At 42.6% G+C, this 25581-nt stretch overlaps 1 protein-coding gene across 2 annotated transcripts; it reads left to right on the top strand.

The window, feature by feature from the left end:
- Window positions 1–129: 129 nt before the first annotated feature.
- On the top strand, window positions 130–25509 carry LOC133400142 (protein HIRA). 2 transcript variants are annotated; one of them, XM_061672451.1, is made up of 24 exons: window positions 132–398; window positions 1552–1614; window positions 1691–1801; window positions 2714–2804; window positions 3273–3367; window positions 3504–3599; window positions 6331–6491; window positions 7931–8098; window positions 9707–9820; window positions 10553–10623; window positions 10747–10852; window positions 10943–11161; window positions 11255–11340; window positions 14310–14678; window positions 15349–15574; window positions 15670–15807; window positions 16344–16492; window positions 16588–16749; window positions 17613–17671; window positions 17762–17867; window positions 18702–18824; window positions 18918–19081; window positions 20641–20729; window positions 22805–25509. In XM_061672451.1, the coding sequence occupies exons 1-24, from the start codon at window positions 362–364 to the stop codon at window positions 22919–22921; spliced, it is 3120 nt and encodes a 1039-aa protein (XP_061528435.1). In that variant the 5' UTR covers window positions 132–361; the 3' UTR covers window positions 22922–25509. The 2 variants fall into 2 exon arrangements, 1 of the variants encoding a protein (XP_061528435.1); XR_009768297.1 differs by lacking the exons at window positions 18702–18824; window positions 18918–19081; window positions 20641–20729; window positions 22805–25509 and having other exon boundaries at window positions 130–398; window positions 17055–17671; window positions 17762–17802.
- The last annotated feature ends 72 nt before the right edge of the window (window positions 25510–25581 follow it).

The following is a 25581-nucleotide window of genomic DNA, read 5'->3' as shown; positions in this document are numbered from 1 at the left end:
AGTCTCGTAGTATTGGTGCTATCTGTAATTAATTACAAATATAAATGTAAATAGGATTAACGTAACATTTAACTTGTGTTTGTCCTCGGAGAGGAACAGATGATTAAGGTTAGGAATGTATTTTGAAAAAACGCGACTGGACTTCCATTCGGCGGTTTCCCGACACATGGACTTCCGGTCATGCGCGGTGTCACCTCCTCTGTCGTCCGGCTCGCTTCGGCGGGGATGCTGCAAGAAACGATGGAGTTGAAGCCCCCCAAAAACACTCGAGCGTCGGCCGGATTATGAGAGACAAAAGGCGGACGCCGAGCGGAATAGGAAGTGATAACAATAAATATTAGTATTACAAAACTTTTTGAAGATGAAGCTACTAAAGCCGAGTTGGGTGAGCCACAACGGTAAGAAGCGAATCTCTTGAGACCAAGTTGGGGGTTTTGTTGTTGTAGTCAGCGGGGGCTCCCGAGGCGAGTGATGGTGGAGGGGGCACATATGGACACACCCGGCGTCACTTAAAGTGGGATCTGGAGAGTCGTCTTTAGGCAATTAATCCCACCTCGAGCACAAATGTTTGCTAACCCAGCTAGCTAGCGAGACACCTCCCGGCTGCACACGGTTAACTGCTGTCACGCCAAGTTAGCCGTTAGCACGCTCAATGGCTAGCACGTTTTGGCCGTTAGAAAGCCTTCTTAGCGTCATGTCCATTGATTTTTCTGGCTCCTTTTATTAATAGTTTTTCCGCGAGTGCAGCACACGTGATACCCCTTTCCCCCAAAACAAAGACAGCATGGATTGTATTTTCACCTGGTGGTAGCAGCACTTACTACACGTCATTGCTGTGTAGATCTGTGCCTGTGGCGCACGCAGCGGACACATTGCCAAACACAAATAGCTCTCTCAACGACCAACCGAGTTTGTGCTACAAATCAGAAGCGAATGCCGTGAGCCAACACTGCTCAACTCACCTTTTGGTTTGTTTCACCCAGTCTAGCCCCCACCCTGCCCTCCGTTTGATTAGTTTTTCCTCGCTTTGATTAAGGTGTTGTGACTAGGTGAGCAGCTTCTACTTGCAGAAGTGTGTGCAACGGGCCACTAGTGCACAGGGACAATAAAAGCGTTTTCCCCTCATGGCTTGCTGAAATTAGCCAATTTTAAAGGGGCGGTCCTGTCTCGAGCATCCGGTTGCTCACATGCTTCATGGTATGTACGCCCTCTGCCCCATGTACTGATGGACCTATGGTGAGTTTGGCTTTTGTTACGATGACAAGCTGGGGCAGAGGTAGGGTGTTGCAACTAGAAAAGTGGATTCTGTTTACTGAAGTATAGCCAGGGAGTGAAGGAGGGGGCAAGCATCTGTAATACAATGAAAACATTTTCCCTCGTGGTGACAGCACTTCATAATAATTGACTTGTGGATGTAGTGAATGCAGTGGACTAATCGCCAAGCACAAATTTTAATCCTTGATGGGCAGGCAAGCACTCCAAACTCTCAACTATTTAAAAAAAGAGCAATTAAAAAACTCAATTTACTATATTGTCTTGTTTTTTTGACAGGCAAACCAATTTTTTCTGTTGACATTCACCCGGATGGAACCAAATTTGCAACCGGCGGGCAAGGTATCGAACAAACGCATACACAAGAATGTTAAAGTCAAATTAAGGATTAATGTAAGGAATAATTTGTGATCTTCAGGGGAGGATTCAGGGAAGGTAATGATCTGGAACATGGCGCCTGTCCTCCGTGAGGAAGATGAGAAGAATGACAACGTCCCCAAAATGCTTTGCCAGATGGACAATCATCTAGGTACTGTTTTTTTATGAAATGTAAAATTTATTTCTTTAAATTTGTTAAAAATCAGTCATAAAAATTATAATTTGCATTGTGTTGTTAAAATCATTGTGGAACTCATCGCCTTCATCATTGGGATTCTCCAATAGAGTGATGCCATGACTTGCGAGTTTAAAGCACTCCATGACCATGCTCGCAACTCAAAACACTAAAATCATCTTTCCCCAAGGAAACGAGGAGTGTTTCAAATCAGTGGAAATGCCATTATTCCGTTTCAGCCCACATTGTGTGTGTTCTGGTGTGTGGCCTTTGACCACCAGAGTGTCGTATAATACAAAAATACAGACATGCGATGGAGGAGGTCACAATTGCTCAGCTAGCTGCAGTAATAGTAATAATTTTCCAAAGAGGTTAAAGAATATAAAGCCTACCTGTCACTATTGTTGTATTTTCAGTCAAATGTGTTGCCACCCTTTTTGTGTTCAAATCTAGTGTTATAACGCCACAACATTGATGCTAGTTTTGGTGGGCTCACAAAAGCCAATTCTAGGTTGTCATTCGCTGACACCCAATTCAATGGCATTAATATAGCAGACATAAGGCAAAGTTTTGTTTTTTTTTAATCCACAACATGTAATTATTTTTGTTTTCTGTTTAGTTTGACAGTAAACATTAGTTCATATCAAAAAGTTTTGCCCGCAAATCAAAGCAAAAACATCGGCCAAGCGGATTGATCGTATTGTGAAAAACCCGTAAGTTGGGTCACTCGTAAATCAAGATCAGTGTATACACAAATATGGTCAAGCTTCATGTTATGTGGCCTCCTTTAAATATTTAGGGGGGGAAATAGGATTGAACTTATTCACTTTCTCTTCTTCTTCTTCTTCTTCAAAAAAAAAAGAAAAATTAAATTGTGTTTGTGTGCAGCATGTGTGAATTGTGTGCGCTGGTCCAACAACGGGCTGTACCTGGCATCCGGAGGGGACGACAAGCTGGTGATGGTGTGGAAACGAGCCGCGTATGTACACAGACACGAGCTAGCTGAAAAAATTAATCAAATAAGTTGATTACTAAAAAGTCAAAGAAAATTCTCTGCCTTGAAGTTTTGTAGTTTTGTAAGCTACAACTGACGCCTAGGTACTCAACGTGCAGAGTGCTAACGGGTACCCACTTCACGGCCAGCCGCTAACCTGAGCTCACAACAGCCAACTCTAGATTCTCATTTACTGACGCCCACATCACTCACCAGGCCAGCCCGTGCCTTTAAAAGCCAAACACGCTCCAAGTCACAGATATAATGTGGAACGTGAGGATGATGACCCCAAGTGGACAACAATTATACCTGTACCTTACAGGCACATTTTGTTGTTAATAATGTAAAATGAATTTTTATCCGATTAATCAACGTGCTAATCGGTAGAATGATCAATTCTGAAAATATTGGATAGCTGCAGCCCTATTATTGATGTAATGGTGTGATGTTTAGGTTTATTGGTCCAAGCACAGTGTTTGGGTCGAGCAGCAAACTGGCCAACGTGGAGCAGTGGAGATGTGTCACTATACTGAGAAACCACACTGGAGGTAACGCACACAAAAACAACATTTTAAAATAGGGGTGTTATACATTTTTTTTAAGGCACTCAAGACTGTAGTTTTGATACAAGACATTTAAGTCTCTTTTGCATAATAATCATGACGTTGTTTGTTGCTGGTGAAGATGTGATGGACGTGGCGTGGTCCCCTCACGATGTATGGCTGGCGTCGTGCAGTGTAGACAACACCATCGTCATCTGGAATGCGCGCAAATTCCCCGGTAAGAGAAGGAAAAGCCAATAACGCCACTATGCCGCTATCAATCGCAAAACCAAAAGTCCACTTCAACATCACACTTCGGGACTAAAACGTCAAAATGTGTTTTATTATGTCACCTTTTTTTTACAAATACCTCAAAGTATGGCAGACTAAAAAGTGCCAAAATTAAATTAATAAATACATCATCACATTTAATTAGGCTTTACGCGATCGGGATGTTTGGGGCCGATCACCGATTAGCGAGTTTAAAAAAAGGATAACCGATCACCGATCCGATCACAAGATGGAGCAATGTCCCTATTTGAGTTGTTCATTTACTGTATATACTTGTGTACTGTATACTGAGTATCTTCAAAAGTATTCTCTAGCATTTTAGACAAAAGGTAAAACCTTAATGACCTCTACGGGCCATTCAAGGTTTGGCCACTGACATAAGTTTTTTAGGTTTTCAGTCAGGTCAAGCCAACATTACAACATGATAGAAATAATGGGTGGTAACTTAGTGTAATATGTTTATTGAAATTAAATTACTTCGCACACACCGAAACCTTAGAGCATGATTCAACAGAACACCGGCAGGTTTTCATACAACTGTTAGTGCTAGCACTAGCTTGCTAGGCTACAGAAGGTTTTGTAGCCTGTTTGCGAGCCGTATCGTATTAAAAGTACGTGAACATACCTCAAGCATTCCGTGAACGAACATCCTCTCCCGATCATCGGTGGTGACCACGTTTTTCCTTATTTTGTTTTCCCCTCCCCACACAATACATTTCCGCAATCTATTGTTGTTGTTATCGCCATGGTAACGAGTGTATCCGGTGGCGTTTGAATTGACAAAATAAAGCCCAGCGATCGTAAAAGACGGTATGCGGTGGTATCGGAATACAAAATTTTATTGCAGTAGTCTGACGAAGTCCAATCGTCAAAGACCAAATTTGTCTTGTAGTCTGATCCAGGCATTACGTGTTATCTGTCTGAGGCACCGCAAAAAAGCCTCACATCGCCGAATGTTTTTTCACCGACAATATTGAAATAAAACTTTCTTGGCCATCAGATAGTTACAATACTACATCACAAAACACGTGAGAAGGCTAAAAATAAACTAGTTTTTGGATCGGTACACGACAGCAACGTGGAGTAAATGTCTTTTGCGGAGCTGATCAATGACGTCATTGATCGGATTGCTGAATTATGACATTAAAGCCGATCAGCATAAAATGCTAATTATAATTAATGTGTTGTTAAATTGTCATTAATTCATTAGGGTACCAATCAGAATCAGAATCATCTTTATTTGCCGGTATATGCAGACAATCACATGACCAAACCCAGAAAACTGGTTGGCAGACTTCTGTGCATGCTGCGCTTACTCGCTGGCTATGGTTTGATGACATGATAGTTTGAACCTGAGCTTGCTAAAATTTAGTTTTCATTAAGGCTGGTGTCTTCAGACAAAAGTTAAATATATGGAGCAGTATATCCCTTATTTAAATAAATATATGATATACGTAAACACGAACCAAGCCAAACAATGCCTGTCGTCAGCTATGGTGGCACTGTCGTGACATCTCGTGTTAAAACAAACGATGTAGACGTTTAAAGTTCTTACGGGTGCTTTGCCACAGTCCCATTTGCTATTCAGCCGAGTCGGGAGGAATTACCTCGACCTGTTTTGCCGAATGCGGAAGTAGGTTGCGCCCTAGCCCTATTCATTTAATATAAAACACACACAAGTATAATTCCTTAATGTGAATTCAATACAGACCACGAAAATGTGTGTGTGTTTACAGTGGTGCCTTGACTGAAGTGTTTAATTTGTTCTGTGATCATGCTCGTAAACTCTATCTCAAATCATCATTCCCCATCGAAATGAATACAAATTCCATTCACATGTTCCAGCCCCCCCATAAGACACAAACAAAGATTTTTGTAGTATGTATTTTAGTAAGAAAAATAGCACTCCACAGTATTGTTCCAAAAGCATACTGTAATATCATAATTAAGTAGAACGTAAAGAATTTAAGTTGATCATGATTAATTAATTGTACCGCTCACTCTGGTGTGTGCGTCGTGGCCACCAGGGGTCAATATCACAACGAAGTGACCGAAAGCTGCAGTCATAGACGTTTTTTCACCACGAAACTGGTGCTGTTCATTAGCCTGTCTCTGGCATGTTGCATTGCATGTTAGCATTAAGCTAGCCCACTTTCCTAAGGCCATGTTATGTCCATCCATCCATCCATTTTCTGAGCCGCTTCTCCTCACGAGGGTCGCGGGTCTGCTTGAGCCTATCCCAGCTGTCATCGGGCAGGAGGCGGGGTACACCCTGAACTGGTTGCCAGCCAATCGCAGGGCACATACAAACAAGCAACCATTCACACTCACATTCACACCTACGGGGAATTTAGAGTTGCCAATTAACCTACCATGCAATTTTTGGGGATGTGGGAGGAAACCGGAGTGCCCGGAGAAAACCCACGCAGGCACGGGGAGAACATGCAAACTCCACACAGGCGGGGCCGTGGATTGAACCCCGGTCCTCAGAACTGTGAGGCAGACGCGCTAACCAGTCGCTCGCAAGTCAAAGCAAAAAATTGTTCTTGCACCATTTTTTCCTCATCTGTGAATGACCTTAGCCATGTCATGGTAATTGTCAGTGATTTTGTTTGTATAACCTCTGAAATGTGATCAAGTGAAAGTCTCAACTGTGGCGGGTCGGGTGTTTTCCTCAGAGATGGTGACGTGCCTGCGGGGCCACACAGGCCTGGTCAAGGGCCTGACGTGGGACCCGGTCGGGAAGTACATCGCCTCGCAGGCCGACGACCACAGCCTGAAGGTGTGGAGGACCGTGGACTGGCAGATGGAGGCCAATATCACCAAGCCTTTCAGCGAGGTAGGCAGCAGGAAGATGATGATGATCATTATGATGTTCAGCAGAGGTGGTTCATTACAAATATTACAAGCGTTTCGCCCCACAACAAATCCCTTCTGAACTTAATGAGAACAACAGTTGTACATTTAAATATTTGGTTGTCACTATTTTACATGATTTCTTACTTCGAAATTAAATGTGTTGTTAAAGAAAACAATCAAATACAGAGGGAATGAATGGTGTGTGATAATATGATGAGGTGATTATTTGCATTTATGAGTCATAACACCCCGTGTATGACATCAAGATTTTTTTTTAAAACATGACTTCAAACAGTCTTCTATTGTTTTTGTCTTAATATTAATTTATTAACCTGCATTTAGACTTGTATGAAAGCTGTAAATGTTAAAATGTTACCTAGAACATTGCCTGAGGCAGTTTCAAGGTTTTTCGAGTACTTTCTTTGTGCTAGAAGTTGAACTTTATATTTTTAAAGCTGTAGTTTCCAATAGCGATTTTTTTTGTATAATAAAAAAATAAGGAATAATCTTTTCAACAAAAAGTCTTATTTTTGAGAATTTTTTAGCAATTGTTGAAAGTGAGAATAAATTAAGATATTTTTAGAAGCCTTTTTAAGAGTTGTATTTATTTATTTTTAAATGTAGTTGTCAGTCGGCATTTTGTGGGGAGAATAGTCATAATCTTCAACGAAAAGTCTTATTTTTCAGATTTTATTTTCAGTGGTCAAAAGTTATATATTTTTTACTTCGAAAAAATTTGAATTTTTCCAGAATAATTGTTGGATTGTAGTAGTTGGATTTTGTTTTTTTTTCAGTAAATTTCGTGGGGGGAAAGCCAATCATGAAAATTCAGATTTTTCTGGATTTTAACGTCACTTTAACATCAGCTGCATATTTTTCTGAGTCATTATTACTAAAGATAATATTTGCCTATCTGAAAATCCACGGAATTGTCTGACACATTTACAGTCAGAAAGAAAATACTCTAATTTGTGCAGCTCGTCTTCTTTGGCAGTTTAATGCAAGGTCGGTCAAATAATCACAGTTTTCATAATGTCAAAAGATTTTAGAGCCAGGTGTTGCCCCAAAAAGGGCAGAGGCCGCCGCCTCCAAATTTTATATCATTAGCCTAAATTGCATAATTTTCTTGGTCATTTTTTAACTTCTTCAGAAAACTAGAGAAGAGCAAGCAACAAACGAGTCCAGTTTCCTCGATTCAACCTTTGCAGATTACCATGACCTATATGACTGAGAATCTACTCTGACAAAAAGAAAAAAAAAATTTCAGCAAGCACATTGGTATATTTTTTTTAAAAATTGATTTTGTGACAGGAATGTAAAAATGACTTCATCAATTATACCATTAGTCTAACCATATGCAGGAAATTCCTTGTCGTGGTTGAATTGGTCAGCACGTTTGTGTCGTGTCCTGTGTACCAGTGTGGCGGTACCACACACGTCCTGCGTCTTTCGTGGTCCCCCGATGGCCAGTACTTGGTGTCGGCGCACGCCATGAACAACTCGGGACCCACGGCGCAAATCGTGGAGCGGGACGGCTGGAAGACCAACATGGACTTTGTGGGCCACAGGAAAGCCGTCACAGTGGTGGTGAGTCTCGGCCCACGGGCACGAATCCAGGATATTTGTTTAGACATACCCAACTCACAAAAAGTTAGAGATGGCATGCATCCACAACTATTATTATACAAGGCATCACATTGCAAGACATATTATATAGAGCTGCAGCTATTGAATAATTCTGTATTTGAGTATCCTACCGAAAATTCTATCGAGTAATGGAGTAGTCGGTTATATTTTTGCTTGATTAAAAAGCAAGTATGAATGTGAAAGAGAAAAGTCTTCACTTAATAATGAATAACTACCGTATTTTCCGGACTATAAGTCGCTCTGGAGTGTAAATCACACCAGCCAAAAAATGCATAATAAAAAAGGAAAAAACATATATAAGTCGCACTGGAGTACAAGTCTCATTTTTGGGGGGAAATTTATTTGATAAAATCCAACCCCAAGAACAAACATTTTATCTTGAAAGGCAATTTAGCACCTTGTTCAAGCACCCTTGTGCAAACTCTGTTCTCTAGCTGTGCCCACCTAGCTTTTAGCCCGAGATTAGCTTTTTTTGTTTTCTTCATTTCAGTAAGAGTAACCCCTGCTTTTCGTCAGTCCCTTCCAAGTTTCTCGCTCACTCCAAACTTTTTCTGCTGCTCGATTAGTGTTTTCGGCTGAATATTTCACTACTTGCAGCTTGTAAACTGCAGAATATGATTTTCTTTTCAATGCCATTTTTGTTCAGTCCTTCTGAGTTGTTGTTATAAGTTACCGCTAATGTTGAAATTATCCATTTTCTGAGGTACAGAAGAAGTAGCAGGTACAGATACACAGACCTAGAGCGCCCTCTTGCGGTTGTCAGTGTAGAAGCAATGTGAAATTATATAATAATGTATTAATAATTTTACATATAAGTCGCTCCGGAGTATAAGTCGCAGCCCCGGCCAAACTATGAAAAAAACTGCAAAAAATATGGTAATTGGTTTCCTTTTTAATATAATCAACAGTGTTTAGTGCTTAAATTCACATTGTGCCTAGCTATTTTCTTGTCTAGAAACATTTTCAGTGGGGCAATTTCAAACATTGATTTCAGTTTAAAATTAGCTTTTTAAAGTTTTATTTATTATTCTTTTTTAGAAAATTTTTTGTTTGTTTGTTTTTTTGTTTTTTTTTGGTCCTGTTCGGCTGTTAGGATCTGTATCCGTATTATGCCGGAACAGTTTTATTGTGTCACAGTGGACCTTTTAAGCTGCTGCTGTGATTTCTTAGTATTTTGATGGATATTTTTGGAGAATCAGTTGATCAGTCGAACAGAAATAGGTTTTCAGAGGGGAGTGGAAAAAAAGGAGAGAGATTAAAAAGATAACTAAATAATATAGGAAAAGAAGAGAACAAAAGACAAAGCCCGAGCTGTAAACAAGATGAGGAAAGTAAATCATTATATGCCTAGAACAATGAAACATTAGATATGAGTGTTGTATGAGGCAGTAGTGGTACACCCTGTGATGGAAGGGCAGGACGAGATAGGACAGTAGTGGACAGGAGGGGAAGCATGCAGGACAAGGGTAGTAAACCTGGCTGTACAACTGAAGTGGTTTGCACAGGTTTTTTGTTTTTGTTTTTGATGAAAATGTGTTTTTTGTGTAGAAATTCAACCCAAAGATCTTCAAGAAGAAGCAGAAGAACGGCAGCTCCCCGAAGCCCAGTTGTCCGTACTGCTGCTGCGCAGTGGGCAGCAAGGACCGCTCACTCTCCGTCTGGGTTGGTACAAGTTTTTGACTGCGTAACATACAGTACATTATGCGCAGGCAGGAGGCAAAAATTGAAGTGCTCCTTAACTTAAGTAATATTTTAAAACTACAGAGTCTGAAATGTATTTAAGTCCAAAAGTAAATATATTTTTTCTGTCAATTATGTGTAATACCTGTTTTGATTACTTGTTAATGGGAGTAGTCCATTGCATGAGAAAGCAAGAGGGAGCACTCGAAATGATCATGATAGATTAAGCATTTTAATGTTTTTTTTTTATGTGGGTTAAGACTATAACAATAATTGTTTGTAATAATTGTATTAAATAACTTTAATATTCTGTTTTTATGAGATATTTTGGGGCCCCTGGAGGGCCCGAGGCAAACGCTTGTGTTTGGCTAATGATAACGGTTCTCCGTATCCTCATTCACGTTTCTTGGTTCACGTTCCTCCATGTTGCTTCTCTTCGCCCCCCCCCACCCCCCCCCACCACACCCAAAAAATTTCTATCATAATCAAGATCTCAACCATTACGTCTTTCTGTTTACATCTTTTTTTTATGTATATCATGAAACAGTAAAGAGTGGAAAGTACAGATATCTGTTTTCAAATGTAGGGAATAGGAAAAATAAATACTTAAGTCAAGTACAGATACCTGTAAAATTAGTACTACTGTTAAAAGGGTTTTGTGATTGAGTTTGAAGTTGTCACTAACAGTAATTCTTCTTCTTGTGCATCTACAAGCTGACCTCCCTTAAGCGCCCCCTGGTGGTCATCCACGATCTGTTTGACAAATCCATCATGGACATTTCATGGTGAGTTTTTTCAAACATTGATTGATGGATTGGTAGTGTTCATGATGAAGCTCCTGCTGCTTTTGTTTTATTAGGGACGCAGTTTCAGTTATTCTCATTGGTTCTTTTTTTTGTGCGTTGAAGGACTCTGACAGGTTTGGGTATGCTGGTGTGTTCGATGGATGGCACCGTGGCCTACCTGGACTTCTCCCTGGACGAACTAGGAGACCCGCTCAGCGAGGAGGAGAAGGTCCGACACACTGCATGCTACATCGGCCCTCTTCTCCCTCCGGTCCCGCAGAATCCGAATTCCAATGAGTGAATGTCTCCTCTTTCTTAGAACACCATCCACCAGAACATCTACGGCAAGAGCCTGGCCATCACCAGCACGCAGGAGCCCCAGCTGGCCACCACCATCATCGAGAACCCGGAGATGCTCAAGTACCAGCAGGAGAGGCAGAGCTCGGCCCAGAACAACTGCAGATTTGCCTATGCAGACTCCACGGCACCCAAGCTTAACAGCGTGATGAACGGGGAGTCTCTGGAGGACATTAGGAAGGTGAGCGTAAAACTTTTCATGCATAAAAGCTCAGTCCTTCAGGTCAGTCTTTACTGACTTCCTGATGTTGTTGCTCCGGTGGTGTTTTTGCAGAACCTCCTGAAGAAGCAGGTTGAGACCCGAACCGCTGACGGGAGAAGACGGATCACGCCGCTGTGCATCGCTCAGTTAGACACTGGGTAAGGATCTTCTTGTTGACCCATGTCTAAGGCTGCAATGAATGCTCGAATATTTTGAGTACTTCGAATACAAAAAAAGTCTATGCCTAGGGGAGCAGCTTATTTACTCATTCACTGCCAGCCCTCCATGTTTGATTGAGTTTGATGTATCTGTAATTATGTGTGTATGCCTTTAAGAGGGCGGGTGCAGGTGAGTAGTGTAAGTAAGCGTAAGGAAATGTTAGTCTGGGATAAGACACCGTTGGCATAAGTTGTGGCCGACAGCAGCTCGTACGTTTGTAGATGTTCTTGTGTTGCCGTGAGTTAAATAACGCGACTCAAAGTCCATTGGCGACTCCCTTCCTCCTTGGTCACTTCCGAGGGTATTTCAATACTATTGGTATATACAGTAGTTGCCTGTTAATGGCAGGAAAGAGTTGTCAAGCTGAGACACATCTCACAGTGCTTAACAAGCACCCTGAATATGTTACGTTATGTTATAGTCGCGTGCACTGTAGTTTTATATTATGGCCTGTCCTTACATCGTATCTGCAATTGGCAACATTTTGAGTCAAGGGTTTTAGGTCAAAGAAAGAAAAAAAGATTGCAAGTGGCAAATTTTGTGAAAAAAAAAAGGTAATATTTGTTTCCTATCGAGGTATCTTCATTTTAGTTTAGTTGGTCTGGTCTAAGCTAATAAACACACAGCTGCAAACCGACTATATTATTATGTCTCATCCTAAAACGCTAGCTGCTCAAGTGAAGTTGCAAAGCACCTCTCTTATGCCTTTTTAATTAATGCCGTATGTTTTTTTTATACTTGCAAGAAATGCTGAGTTTAAACTGAAATTTGTTTTCTTGCCTCACTGAAAATATTTCTAGACAAGTACAACCCCAATTCCAATGAAGTTGGGACGTTGTGTTAAACATAAATAAAAACAGAATACAATGATTTGCAAATCATGTTCGACCTATATTTAATTGAATATACTACCAAAAACAAAGTAATTAATGTTCAAACTGATCAACTTTATTGTTTTTAGCAAATAATCATTAACTTAGAATTTTATGGCTGCAACACATTCCAAAAAAGCTGGGACACGTGGGACATGTTTACCACTGTGTTACATCCCCTTTTCTTTTAACAACATTCAATAAACGTTTGGGAACTGAGGACACTAATTGTTGAAGCTTTGTCGGTGGAATTCGTTCCCATTCTTGCTTGATGTACAGCTACTGAAGTGTTCCTGAGACCATGTGGTGATATCCTTTACACATTGATGTCGGTTATTGATGCAGTGTCGCCTGAGGGATCGAAGGTCACGGGCATTCAATGTTGGCTTTCGGCCTCGCCGCTTACATGCAGTGATTACTCCAGATTCTCTGAACCTTTTGATGATATTATGGACCGTAGATGATGAAATCCCGAAATTCCTTGCAATTGTACGTTGAGGAACATTGTCCTTAAACTGTTCGACTATTTTCTCACGCACTTGTTCACAAAGAGGTGAACCTCGCCACATCTTTGCTTGTGAATGACTGAGCAATTCAGGGAAGCTCCTTTTATACCCAATCATGGCACCCACCTGTTCCCAATTAGCCTGTTCACCTGTGGGATGTTCCAAACAGGTGCTTGATGAGCATTCCTCAACTTTCTCAGTCTTTTTTGCCACCTGTCCCAACTTTTTTGGAACTCGTTGCAGCCATAAAATTCTAAGTTAACGATTATTTGCTAAAAACAATAAAATATATCACTTTGAACATTACATATCTTGTCATCGTAGTGTATTCAATTAAATATAGGTTGAACATGATTTGCAAATCATTGTATTCTGTTTTCATTTATATTTAACACAACGTCCCAACTTCATTGGAATTGGTGTTGTAGGATATTCCAATACTAAAATTCGATAGCTGCAGCCTTACCCATGTTCAACCTACATATGATAATAAAGAAACGAGACTGTGACTACCACGCTTACGACTCAATGTCAGTTGGTTAATTGCACATGTAACAGTGTTGCACAGCATCTGGCCACTTTTTTGCTTTGAAATTGTTGCACTTCTGTCGCGCTTTTTTTCTGGCTTTTGTGAAGCACACTACTGCCGCAACAGGTCACTAGTATCATGCTTAATCCTTTTCCGGCTTTTGTGTCGTAGTCACTGGCGGGGGCACAACTAATATGCTCTTGACTATAATGCCCACACTCAAAATCGACCCCAAAAATCAGGCAAATAATTCGCACCATATGCTCAAAATCTGAAGCATTATCTTTATTTAATATGAATAATATTCTGCTCTGTGTGCATGCACTGATGTACAGTTTAAAAAAAAAACATTTTTTTTAAATCTTTTTATCCTGTGTCAGGACAGACCACACACAATGTAAAAAATATAAATAAATAAATGTCACAAAACTGCAACTAGTCAATACATTTTATGTGGACATCTCTAATTATGCCTACTTCAACCCCAGAAAATATCAGAACAAAATCTCAAATATTTTGGAGGTTATGAATTTTATATCAATAACGGGCCTCCTTAACTGTGTCATAAGTATGACTAATTGTATGGATCGCTTAATTTTACTGGTATCCTGTCTACACTTGTCTTTGTGACTTTCTTTGACGTCTGTATTTCTCTTTAATAGTGTCAAACTTCCCTTAGTTTAACATTACTATGAGGTTCTTGGCGAGATGAAAAGGTGCTTCCTCTCGAATATGGAAAAGACATTTCTGTTTCTAAAAAGAATTCAACTCCACTCTTCCTAACCGACATCATCGCGCGATGCCGAGTATTGCGGACGTAAGGCTCTCTCGTGAAACTACGTCAAACGTTGTCAGTTACACAACACTGTGACATAAGCAGGTAGCTAATTCTCATTGAGTCCTGAGTGTGGCTGCCACAATCTCATTTCTTTGTTGCATTTTGTAAAAAATGATGATAGGCTGCACAACCCTCATTTGTCCATGTTGGTGATCGTCTTCAGGGACTTCTCCCCGGCGCTCTTCAACAGCGTTCCCATCCTGCCGTCGTCCTTGTCCAACCAGCTACCGCCTCAGCTCAGCACCGACTCCAGCTCGGGGCAGGCGGCGGCGGCCCCCTCACTGGGGGGGCTGCGGCCCAACCTCGACCCCACGCTCGCACCGCCGCCGCCCGCCAACGCAGCCCCCAAGGGCCTGGAGGACACCAAGGACCAAGTTCTCTCGTCCAGTGTCAAGTCCGGTCTGCTGTTGACGTCCGCTTCCAAGATCGAGCCCATGAAAGCCTTGGATTCCAGGTTCACTGAGAGGTCCAAGACCACGCCGGGCATCCCCGCCGCCATTTCCTCCACCGCTGGCCTGCTGCCGCTCGACAGGTGGTTAGAGTCAACCTACTAATATACTACAAACTATGATTTCATATGACTTCAGTATCATTCCAAACTCATCTTACATTATCCTTCAAAATTAATGGCTTACATATGATTTGATTTAGAAAAAAATGCTCCAGAAGTGTGAAGACGTTGACATGTATCGTCGGAAAAACAAAGAAAAAACAAAAAAAGACCAATTACTACTTTCCTGTCAGGCTGTGCTTTGGCAGCATCTCTACTGTATGCAGCCAGGTCGGCATTGCAAACCTGGATAACCAATGAGAATCTGTTCTCAAAGGTCTTACCTGGATAAATAAAGGTTAAATAAGTAAATAAAACAATCTTGTGGCATTGTGGCATTACACAAAGTACAAAAATATAGCAGCAAGTTCTCAGAGATTGGGTTCCACAGGCTTCGATGTCATGTGGATGGTGTCTTTGATGTCGTGTGGTCATGTAATTGATAGTGTCTTTGATGTCGTGTTGCAAAAAAGAAATAATTTCCGGAGTATTTTGGGAAAACCGAAGATATGTACAGATAAGTATGTTTTTAGGCGAACAGTTTTACTTATGTTCTGCAGGAAAATTAATTGGCAGGCGAATGGTGATTCGCAAATGTTGATTGTATAGTCCTAGTCTTCTAATATCTTCATGATGCTGGTGGCTCATTAAGGCCCAAAGATGTGGTGACATCCGTCCTGAAAGATGTGAAGGCCAAAGAGGACACGAGCAGTGACAGCGAGGACAAGATGGCCACCATCAACAAGAACCTGGCCCTCTGCAAGCGCAAACCCGAGCCCCTGATGATTGACGGCGCCGAGGTGGTGGAGAAGCGCAAGAAGGGGCGGCCCCGCAAGGACAAGATGGCGCCGCCCATCATGAGCCAATCCTTCACACAGGTAAATAATTGGAAAATGAGGATTAAAAAAAGGTCATGTCATACCGCTTAGTGTTTAGTTGTTTTTGCTTTTGTTTTTTTGGTCGTCCCCTTCAGATAATTTCTCCCCCTGAGCGTGAGTCCATCAGGCCGGCGGCAGCGGCGGCAGCGGTGGTGGTGACGGTGCCCGCTCCCGCACCGGCAGCCGTTCTCAAGCTGCCGACGCCCAGCTTGCAGAAGGCCTTCAGCATGCAGGTGAAGGCGCGATGCTAAAAACTCTGGATGCACGCAAAGGCTGACAGGAAGAGTGTACTGACATGAGTGTGTCTGTGTGTATTTTCGTGTGTTTGTCTGTGTGCGTGTCTCTATCTGTGGGTATGTATGTGTCTGCATTTGCGTGTTTGCCCTTTTTTGTCTCTGTATTTTGTGTGTGTATGTTTGTTTTTGATCCTCTGTGTCTTTTTGTCTGTGTATGCACATGTGTGTGTGTGTGTGTACCTGTGAGTGTGTTTCTGTTCATGTTTCTGCACGTGTGTGTGTGTTTGTGCTTGTGTTTTGAGTATTTGTGTGTCTCTCTGTTTTTGTTTATTTGCATGTGTCATTCTGTGTGCGTGTGTGTCTCCATGTGTGTGTGTTTCTTTGCACTTGCGACTATTTCCCCATGTGTGCGTGTATTTGTGTATGTCCGTCTGTTTCTGTGTGTCTTCGTGGGCGAGTTTGTGTATGTCTGTGGATCTTTGTCTTCGTGTGTGTGTGTGTGTGTGCGGGTGCACACGCATGTGTGTGCACAGGTGAGCATGGAGCCGGCCGTCTTCTTGGAGGTGGAGAACGAGGTGACGTCCGCGGCTGGTTCCAGGCTCAGTCAGCTGCGATGCTCCAGAGACGGGCGCGAATGGAACACGCTGCTGCCCAGCTCCGTAGTCACAGCTGCAGGGAGCAGGTAACTATCTCCCACCCCCTAACCTCAGGATGTCTCCCATCAACCAATGGACTCCTAGGATGTCACGTGATCACATTCCTCTTCCTCCTCCTCAGCGATGTCCTGGTCGTGGCGTGCCAGGACAGGATGTTGTCGATGTTCTCGTCCTGCGGCCGCCGCCTCCTGCCGTCCATCCAGTTGGCCTCGCCCGTGTCGGCCCTCAACTGCTCAGCCCACTTTGTCATGGCGCTGACCGCCGGGGCCACGCTGTCTGTGTGGTCAGTTCACTACATCATGATGTTATGTCATTGATGATGTCTTTGTTTAATTTCTGTGATTTGATGGAATGTTAATCTCATGGGATTTATGATGTCATGTGGTTCATTGTGTCTTGTGAATACGGCTGATGATTTCTTTGATTTTTTTTTTTTTGTTTGTTTTTTTTTTTGTTTGTTTTGTGCTTTTCGTGTCATGTGTTTCACTGTTGTGGTTAATTTCCCCCCCCGATACCATGCGGTTGTTGACGTCTTGGATGTCGTGGTTGTCTGAGGGGTGCTTGATGTGTGTATTTGATGCTGTGTAGTTTGATGTCATGTCTGTGTTTTTCAATGGCATCTTGTCTTTGTCATGGGGTTCATCTTGTCATTGCGATGGGTTGATTGTCTTTGATACCGTGCGGTTGATGGCGCCTTAGTGATTTGACGTGCGCTGTGGTGTCATTGATGTGCGATTCTTTTTCATGTCATGTCATTCATGTTGTTTTTAATGGCATGTGTTGGGTTTCTTTGTTGTGACGTCTTTGGATGGCTGTGCGGTTAACAGTGTTATGTGTTGGGGGTTGTCTTGATTGTAATGTGACTGATGCCATGTTGTTGATGATGTTTATATTGTGTGGTTGAGGAGATATTTGAAGTTTGATGTCATGTGGCGGATGACCGGTTGAATGTGTCTCTGTCGTGTGGCTGAAGGCGTCTTTGATATAGTATGATCGATGATGGTTGAGAATGTCTTGGTGTGCATGGCGATGTCCCGTGTTACATTGTCTTTGATGTCATGCGGTCAGCGTCGTGATTGAGCATGCCTTTGATTCTGTGTTTGATATCATGTGATTATGATGTCATTGACTTGCGCTGACCCACAGGGACGTCCACAAGCAGAAGGCTCTGGTCAAAAACGAGTCCCTTACCACCATTTTGTCTGGTGAGACTGACTGACTCCTGTTTCCTGCCCCAGGTTCTGCCCTCAAAGCAGCCATTTTGTTGACGTGTGTGTTTGTGTTTGTGTGTGCAGGTTCAGAGGTGCACGTGTCTCAATCTCTGCTGACTCAGCAGGGCGTCCCCGTCATCGGCCTGTCCAACGGCAAGTCCTTCTGCTTCAGCTCATCTCTGGAGACATGGTAAGATGCGAACAAGTGCTCCTTTTCACTTCTTTTTTTGGTCATCAATTAGTCAGTGACAATGTGCTTGGGCAACAGTAACTAAGAGGTCACGGCGGGTAGTTTGGCAATAAATGTGTGCTCAGCCTGATTGATTTGCTAGACTTTCATGTTCAGGACGCTAATCGTGAATTGAGGTGGGTGTGGAGGTGTTTGTGTGTGTGCGTCTGTGTGTCTATCTGTTTCTGCGCTTTTCTAGTATGTCTGTGTGACTTTGTCTCTTAGTGATAGGAAGATGAGGCCTCGTGAAGCGTTGTAGCACATTGGGCAAACTGTGTTGATACTGTGTCGGCACTGTGTCCCTGTGTTGCTCAATACAGACGCCTGCTGGATCTTAAGTATCATTGCAGGCAACCAATACAATATTATTTAGGTTATTGCATGTTATATTGTGTTTATCCTGAATTTAAAATCTTTAAAACCTTTAAAATATACAGTCAATAAAAGTTGCGAACATGTCGTAACCTGAAAATCAGAGTGAAAGTGATGTGATTGTGAGTGTGGTTTTGCTTATGTTGTTTTAAAATAGTTTTTCGTTCATGTGTATTAAAAAAAGTTTTTTCTCAGGTGATTCCCTTTTTTTTAAAATTATTATTTATTTATTTAAGCAATTTCTCTAGCTTTGGAGAACTCTTACTCACACAAGGCGTCTATTTGTACGAATATGTGTCTGTGACTTGTTCTGTGTATGTGTGTGTGTTACTTTTCTTTCGATCAATTAGCCAATCACAACACACTCACAAACCGTACCTAAGGGGGGCGGTTTTTTTGACTCTCTTTGGCTGTCATGTTCAGGACGCTGATCGCAGATCGAGGAGATTGTTTGGTCCAATGTGCTGACTTCAGGAGCTGCCTCCCTACCCAGGATGCATCTGGTTCCTCTGGGCCTCTGGCCACCTTGCAGGGACGCAACCTCAAGTAAGCCCCAAGACCAAAGCGATTAGAAAAAGTCGTAAGAAAACAAACATGACGCTTCTTCTTCTTCCTTCTTCCTTGTGCACTTCCTGGTAGCGCCGGCCGCATGGCGTCCCGTCTCTCGGCCGCCCCGCACCACTTGCAGCAGAGCATGACTTTGGCCTTCCTCGAGAACCAGCTGGCGGCAGCTCTCACGCTGCAGTCAGCGCCTGAATATCGCTACTGGCTGCTCATCTACACACGCTTCCTCGTCAACGAAGGTAGCCAAACACCTCATTGAGGTCCAAGCACCAGCCAGCGCAGTTATGTCATTATTTATCTCTCGACCACTTAAACAAAATTTTTGAATCTGAATTGTCTTTATTTGCCAAGTATGTCAAAAACACAAGGAATGTGTCTCCGGTAGTTGAAGCCGCTTTAGTACAACAACAGACAGCCATTTGACAGAAAATACTTTTGTGACACAAAAACACCGTACAAAGAGTCACTCAGCAATGAAAGGTTACCGTTAATGTAGTAATGCTGATACATATTTTGTTTTTTTTTTCGACAATTGTGCAAATGATGCAGAGTCCTCTAGCAATTTAAGAAGTTTAAAGTGACTCGTGGTGCGATAATCTGGCACAGTGACAATTGTGCAGATACTTTTCAAGCACAAGAGTGACCAGTATTGGTCAACAACACCCCGTAGGTGTGAATGTGAGTGTGAATGATTGTTTGTCTATATGAGCCCTACGATTGGCGGGCGACCAGTTCAGGGTGTACCCCGCCTCTCACCCAGAGTCAGCTGGGATAGGCTCCAGCACGCCCGTGACCCGTATTTGGTTAAACGATATGGAAAATGGATGGATGGATGGAAAGGCCCAGAAGTTACTTTGACTTAGCATCATGAAACTTAGTAGGCATGTCTTATCATAAGTAGCCCCACAAAAAGACTCACAAGAAGCCATTCCAGAAAAGACACGGGAAGTCTGCCATTTTGCCAAAAAAACAGCCATTTTAAGTACATTTTGACGAGGTTTGTTGTGGGCGGCGTGGTGCAGAGGGTATGAGTATGCCCTGAAACCGGAGGGTCGCCGCTTCATATCCCCTACCGAGCGCATGTCATCGTTGTGTCCCGAGGCAAGACACTTAACATTGCTTACAAATGAATATGGTTGGATGTTTGGTGCTGGTTGGAGGGGCCATAGGCGCAGAATGGCAGCCACGCTTCCTTCATACTGCCTCAGGGCAGCTGTGTGTACACAAGTAGCTTACCACGACCAGGGTGTGACTGAGGAGTGAATGAGTAATGCATGAAACTCAAAAAAAAAGAAAAGCGCTATATAAGTGCAATGCATTATTATTATTATTATTATTATTATTATTCCCTACAAAGGTTTAGTCAACAGCAAGATGATTTTGAAAATTCAGCCCTCAAAGCCAGTTTGAGCCAAGCCAGCATCATGAGTGAGAGTCATACCTGAAGAGATATGTAAAGCTTGCCACTATGGACGCAAGCTGCCATTTTCGGCTCAAATTTTGCCGTTAAGCACACAACTAATATCAGCTACACAAGCCACTTTCACTTAACGTAATAACATTTGGTTGGCATGTCGAAGTAGACCAACGGAAAACTCAAGAAGCCATGCCCAAAAAGACAGTCTGCCATTTTGGATTGAAATCTGCCATTTTAGGCTTTCTTTGTCCAGTTCCACAGGGCTTGTTCCTCACTGCTTGCAGCTTGAATCATTATTGTACATATGAGAAGCAACACATGCCCTCAAATCAAAGGTGGTGTTGATGTTTAGATATGTTGTCTAATTCGTTCTCCTTGCAGGCTCTGAGTTTCGGCTGCGAGAACTTTGTAAGGAGCTTCTGGGTCCTGTTCACAAATCGGCTGCTACAGCATGGGAGGCCACCACACTGGTAAGACGCATTGATCAAACGCTTTCTGCGTCGTCATCGTCATGATTATGTTAATATATATTGTTCTGCCGATGTTCGCCGTTCTACCCCTTCCACATTTCTCCACTGATTCAAACTATTCCAACTTTAAAATCTTCACCTGATTCAGGACACAAAATGTCTACTTTTAACACAACTCCACATTTACCGCAAAATAATGAAGTTTAACATCAATGGACACATTTCCCAAATTTAGCTCATCCATCCATCCATCTAATTATTCAATCGATTCAAACCACTCCAACTTCAAAATCTTCACCTCATTCAGGTCACAAAATGTCTACTTTTAACACAATTTAACACAGTTTCCCACAAAAGAATTACATATATAATGAATGGAGAAATTTCCCAAATTTATCTCATCCTTCCGTCTAACTTATTCAACCAATTCCAACTCTAACCCTTATGCAGGTCATCTTGGGAAAAAATTTTAACCCTGCAAATTCCTGCATTTTTCATTATTCCACATTTTCCATGGCAAGATTCCCAAATTAATTTTACACATGAGACATTTTGCACATGACTAATACCAACCATACCTTCAACTTCAAAACTATTCAGCTCATCTTGGAAACAATATGTCATATTCCACACAGTCTATTTTTACAATAAAAGTCATAAATTACGAGTTATTTTAAATATTGAACAATGCAAACCATTACAACTGTGAACTGTTTAACTCATTCAGAATGTCCCGGGAACTGCTGTATTAATCACGTTCCGAAATGCACATATCTTGACTGTCAAATTCTCAATTTGACACATTGAATATTGACCTCCTTCCAGATTTCTTGTCAGATTTAAAGCATTCCAACTTCAAATCGCACATTCCACATTTCAACCAATCAATTAATGCCACAGTATTTTAGATTTCACAGAAATTGCATCCTCTAGTTACTATTATGAGTGTGTTGTTTAGGCCTGGTACACACACACACACAAGCACAAACACTACAGGCGGCACGGTGGACGACTGGTTAGAGCGTCAGCCTCACAGTTCTGAGGACCCGGGTTCAATCCCCGGCCCCGCCTGTGTGGAGTTTGCATGTTCTCCCCGTGCCTGCGTGGGTTTTCTCCGCGTACTCCGGTTTCCTCCCACATCCCAAAAACATGCATGGTAGGTTAATTGACAACTCTAAATTGCCCGTAGGCGTGACTGTGAGTGCGAATGGTTGTTTGTTTGTATGTGCCCTGGGATTGGCTGGCAACCAGTTCAGGGTGTACCCCGCCTCCTGCCCGATGACAGCTGGGATAGGCTCCGGCACGCCCGCGACCCTCGTGAGGAGAAGCGGCTCAGAAAATGGATGGATAGATGGATGGACAAACACTACACATAAAGATAACAAATCTGGTATTTAACAGTTTTAGTTGTACTGTGTGTGGTGTTTTCCGATAAGCTCAACCCAGAGCACGGCGCACATAAAGATTCTGTTCCATCGACGATCTGGAAATCTCACGTGATCTCACACTTCCAGCTTTGAGCCGATGTTTCCCGAAGGTTACTGCAGCCGGGAGCCTTGTAAAATGGCATTGTCCTCAATAAACGACTTGCCATCTGGGAAACCCACTTTTTACACATTTATACAAAAAATGACATTGGGTAAGACGTGCTTGTTTTTATTTGCGGTCGTTTCCTTTTGTTGAGTCAGGGTGCTTCTTGATTGGCTTATCCTGTTCTACGACACAATTCGTGGTGTCATGACTCGGGAGATGTCGGCTCTCCCCCTCACACATGAAGACTTTTGGTCGTAAATAGTGAACACGATTATTTAAGATTGTTGGCCTTGACCTCTTTCACATCAGAAAATTGAGATGAATCCACTCTTAACGCACGTCAGACCCAAGGACAATCTTATACGATAATGTTGTAAGACTTAAGATTGTCTGGCGCTTGACGTGCTGGGCGGAAAGGGGCAAAATCGGCACAAAAACAGACCGATTGTCTTTTGTGTGTACCAGGCCTAAGTGATGTGAAGTTGTGATTTCGTGCCATTGGTATGCTGATTGCGTCTCTTCTGCCCTCGTGGTGTGTTTAGGGTTTGCTCAAGCGGGAGTTGTTACGGGAAGTTCTGCCGGTCATCGGAGAAAACCTGCGATTCCAAAGACTGTTCACAGAGTATCAGGACCAGCTGGAGCAGCTGCGCAACAAATAGCACGCACACACACGCGTTTTGCGTTTGGCTCAGTTCTCATCTTGGACGTTCTCAGCACGGAGCGAAGCCCGCAGGCGTTAGCGCCGTGCAAACAGGAGCCGTTGAGCTCGTTGTCTAATCAGCGCTTCACTGGAACCTTCCTCCAGAACCTTCGTCCTCGTCTATGCACCAATCATGAACGTGAACGCAACCTGCTTGAACCAAAGCGATGCCTTCTAGTGTACAAAAAAGAAGTCCAATCACAAGCTGTCACCACCGCAAGCCGAAGTCTTTCAGAAATTCTTTTTTGTTTCGTTTTCTGTCAACAAATCAACTGAGCAGAACCTTTTTTAAAAGTTGTCAGTCGTAGTTCACACCCACCAACAGAGTCACACCTTACAACACCCTCCCGAAGAACTAGTCCATACCTAGTGTGAACTCATCCCTTCCAGGTGCGAGCATGTCTATACCAGGTGTCACTGCATCCATAACCGTTGTAATCTTGTCCCTACTAAGGTATGAGTCACAACCTACCGGGTTTGAACGTATCTAAACAAGTTGGTTATGCATCTTGAAACAGTGGGAATTATTTCATACCAGATGGAAAGGGAACGTACCAGGTGTGATCATGTCCATACCGGGTGTAAATGTGTCCGTAGCAGGTGTAAATATGTTCGTAAGCGATGTGAATGATTTCATACCAGATGTAAATGATGGGTACCAAATGCAAACATGTCCATACCAGGTGTGACTGCGTCTGTAAACCGGTATGATCTTGTCACTACAACGTATGAAATATTTTGTACCAGGAGGGAAGGTGCCTGTACCAAGTGGCGCCATGTCCATACAAGGTACGATTGCGTCCACAACTGATGTGGCTGGTTTAATACCAGCTGCAACTGATTTCATACCAGATGTAAACGGTATGTACCAGGTGTGAACATCTCCATACTAGGTAGAGATGCACCCGTAACCCGTGTGAGTGATTTCGTTAAGCTTATGAACGATTTTATACAAATGTGAACGCGTGTATAATCGGTGTGAATGATTTCTTACTGGGTGATCCCGTAAAACGTAGGAATTATTTGATAGCGGGAACAAAGGTGTCCATAACCGGTGGCCTGTTATCCATACCGAGTGCGAATCATTTAGTACCTGGTGTGAACACGGCTAGTAGTAGATAAAAGGTTGGCCGCACCAGGTGTGAATGATTTCATATCTGATGTGAATATGTCTGTACCACATGGGAATGATTCTGCAAGCGGTAAACGATTTCCTACCACATAAGAATGTGCCCTGAATTATTTCTCATGGGTGCGAATGATTCCGTAAAGCTTCGGCACGAAGGTCTTTGTAACTTGTCAGTACCAAGTGCGACTGATTTCGGACCTGGTTTAAACATGTCCGTACCCGATGTAAAGCGTCCATACTAGGTCTGAATGATTCCATACCAGGTGCAAAGGATATCATATCTACTGTGAACATGTCCATAAAAGATGTAGAGGGTCCGTACCAGGTGGGAATTATTCTGTAAGCACTGCGCATGATTTATTACCAGGTGTGAACCTGTCCGTAACGGGTGTAAACGCATCTGTAACTGGTGAGGACTTGCCCGAACCAGGTACGAACGATTTCATATCTGGTGTGAATATGTCCGTACCAGATGTAAAGGGTCTGTACCAGGTGGGAATGATTTCTTACCAGGTGTGACCCTGTCCATACCCAATGTGGATGCATCTAACTCGTGTGAACTTTTCCAAACCAGGGACAGTTCCATACCTGGTGTGAAGAATTTTATACCTGATAATTAGAATAATTCCATACCCAATGTCAAGGAGTCCGGATCACGTGTGAATGCGTCGCCAACGAGGGTGATTTTCGTCCTTACCTGGTGTGAGCTTTTCCATGCCAGATGTGACAGAGTTCACACCTTATTGATGTTAAGTGGTCCATACCAGGTATGAAAGTCTTCATACGTCATACCTTACCAGGTATGAGCTATTGAATATAGGGTGTGAAGGTGTTTTGTGCCAGGTGTGAACGATTTCACGTCGGGTGTTAAGGTGGTCTGACTTCCGGAGGTCTGAAGACAAGGTCAAATGAAATCATTACACAGCCTAAAGCAGTATGAATTATCATGCTTTTATTCTGAAGTTCCAGTCAACTCTGTCCAGCGTGTGTATGTCATTAAATCATAGTGGAATGAAACAAACTGCCACTGACTGGTGACCAGTCCAAGGTGTACCCGCCTCTCTCCGAAAGTCTCACCTGCCACCCTAATGAGGACAAGAGCGTGTGTGACAAGCTCGAGAAAATGGACAAATAAAAAACAAATGACACGGCCTCCTGTTTTAGAGGAGGCAAGCCATACTGCACTTGTCTCTGTTTTTGTGTCAACCATGAATTGACTGCTTTTGATGGGTCAGTTAAAGCATGATCAGCGACGACACCTGCTGGTCTTTTGTAAACAACTTCAACAGAAGCAGCTTAACATGACTTCATTTGTTGTCTTGTTTTGTGTGTCTGTCTGTCTGTCTGTCTGTTGTGCATGCTGTAAGAATCGCACCAGCTTGCTTGTTGTGTAGTTTATGTATGTGTTTCTGTTGTGTTTTTTTTTTTTCCTTGGTGGTGGAGCGTGAGTCCTTTTTAATGTTTGTAAAATTTTTTTTGTTTTGTATCTG

Source organism: Phycodurus eques, chromosome 3 (genome assembly GCF_024500275.1).
Source record: "Phycodurus eques isolate BA_2022a chromosome 3, UOR_Pequ_1.1, whole genome shotgun sequence".
Taxonomy (NCBI): domain Eukaryota; kingdom Metazoa; phylum Chordata; class Actinopteri; order Syngnathiformes; family Syngnathidae; genus Phycodurus; species Phycodurus eques.
This window is presented reverse-complemented; position numbering and strand designations above follow the sequence as displayed.